This window comes from Pterocles gutturalis, unplaced genomic scaffold (genome assembly GCF_000699245.1).
Source record: "Pterocles gutturalis isolate BGI_N339 unplaced genomic scaffold, ASM69924v1 scaffold21235, whole genome shotgun sequence".
NCBI lineage: Eukaryota > Metazoa > Chordata > Aves > Pterocliformes > Pteroclidae > Pterocles > Pterocles gutturalis.
In genome coordinates this window covers 1-1,266 of record NW_010146363.1, presented here as the reverse complement: position 1 = coordinate 1,266, position 1,266 = coordinate 1, and the positions used below count along the sequence as shown (strand labels likewise).

At 57.0% G+C, this 1,266-nt stretch overlaps 1 protein-coding gene across 1 annotated transcript in view; it reads right to left on the bottom strand.

The window, feature by feature from the left end:
* Window positions 1–1,215, bottom strand: part of LOC104470706 (serine incorporator 2-like) — a gene marked incomplete at its 5' end in the record, with an annotated part of 2,414 nt that extends 1,199 nt beyond the window's left edge. Inside the window, 3 exon segments of the mRNA XM_010085726.1 lie at window positions 609–744; window positions 867–957; window positions 1,046–1,215. Of these exon segments, the coding sequence (XP_010084028.1) occupies window positions 609–744; window positions 867–957; window positions 1,046–1,215 (397 nt within the window).
* Between the last annotated feature and the right edge of the window lie 51 nt (window positions 1,216–1,266).

Below are 1,266 nucleotides of genomic sequence, written 5' to 3'. Positions count from 1 at the left end.
TCCCGGTTTACACCACGCAGCCGCTCACTCACCCTCCCCTCTCCCAGGGATGGGGAGGAGAATTAAAGGGTAAAAAGAAAAGAGACTCATGGGTTAAGATAAGAACAATTTAAAAACTAAGCTACAATACTGTTGGAAATAATAATAATGAGGATAATAATAGTAATATATACAAATGAGTGACACACAGTGACACTGCTCGCCACCTGATGGCCAAGGCTCAGCCCGTTCCCAGCTAACGATTGAGGGGTGACCCACAGGGAGACAACCCAGAGCAGGAGAGAGCCCCTCCGGCCAGAGCCTCCCCTCTCTCCTGGCCATGCCGGGCATGGGATGGAACAGACCATTGGCCAGTTTGGGTCTCAGTCCTGAACCTGAGGTCGAATCCTGGGCTGGTCACTGGGGCTGTGCTCCCTCCCAGCTCCTCCTGCCCCTGCAGACACGGGCACAGCAGAGAAGCTGGAAAGTCCTTGACTGTCCTGGCAGCAGCTCTGCCCATCAGTGTGTGATCAGCTTCTCCTCAGCACAAACCCAACCAGCCTCACACCAGCTGCTGGGAAGAGTGAACTGTGTCCCAGCTGACACCAGGACATAAGCCCAGTCCTCACCTGATGAAGAAGGTGCAGAGGATGAAGATCACCAGCCCCACGATGCTGGGGGCGTCCCACCAGGTTGTCAGCGGCTGGGTGTCCATCGCCGAGCTGGTGCTGTTCCTCACCAGCAGCGTGGGGTTACAGGCTTGGACTGGGGACACACACACAAGGGGTTCAGGTCCCCAGCCCCCAGAGGGGCAAAGCCCCCACCACCCCAGCGTGTGGTCTGGCCCATGCACCCCCCTCCCGAATGCAAGGCCGCATCCTGCTTACCAGGAACGTTGGCCAGGGCCGACCAGGTGACATAGACAGTGTAGAGGGTGATGAGGGATGCTTGCAGGAGCCCCGAGTGCGGCTGAGCTTCCTGCAAACACAACAGCGGGGCTCAGGGCTGGTCCTGTACCCTGCAGTAACATGGCCACCAGCCTCCCTGGTACCCCTCGCTGCCTCACCTGGACCTTGGGCAGGATGGACACGACGGAGACAGTGAGGGAGAGAATGAGGTTGATGCTGATGAGGACCTTGGCCTCCGTGCAACCCTCAGGCTTGGTGTAGTAGACGTAGAGCAGCACGATGCCCGCAATGGAGATGGCGTAGAAGATGAACGTGACGATGCAAAGGGCTGGGGGAGAAAATGAAATAATAGAAATCATAGCATCACAGAATGGTTTGG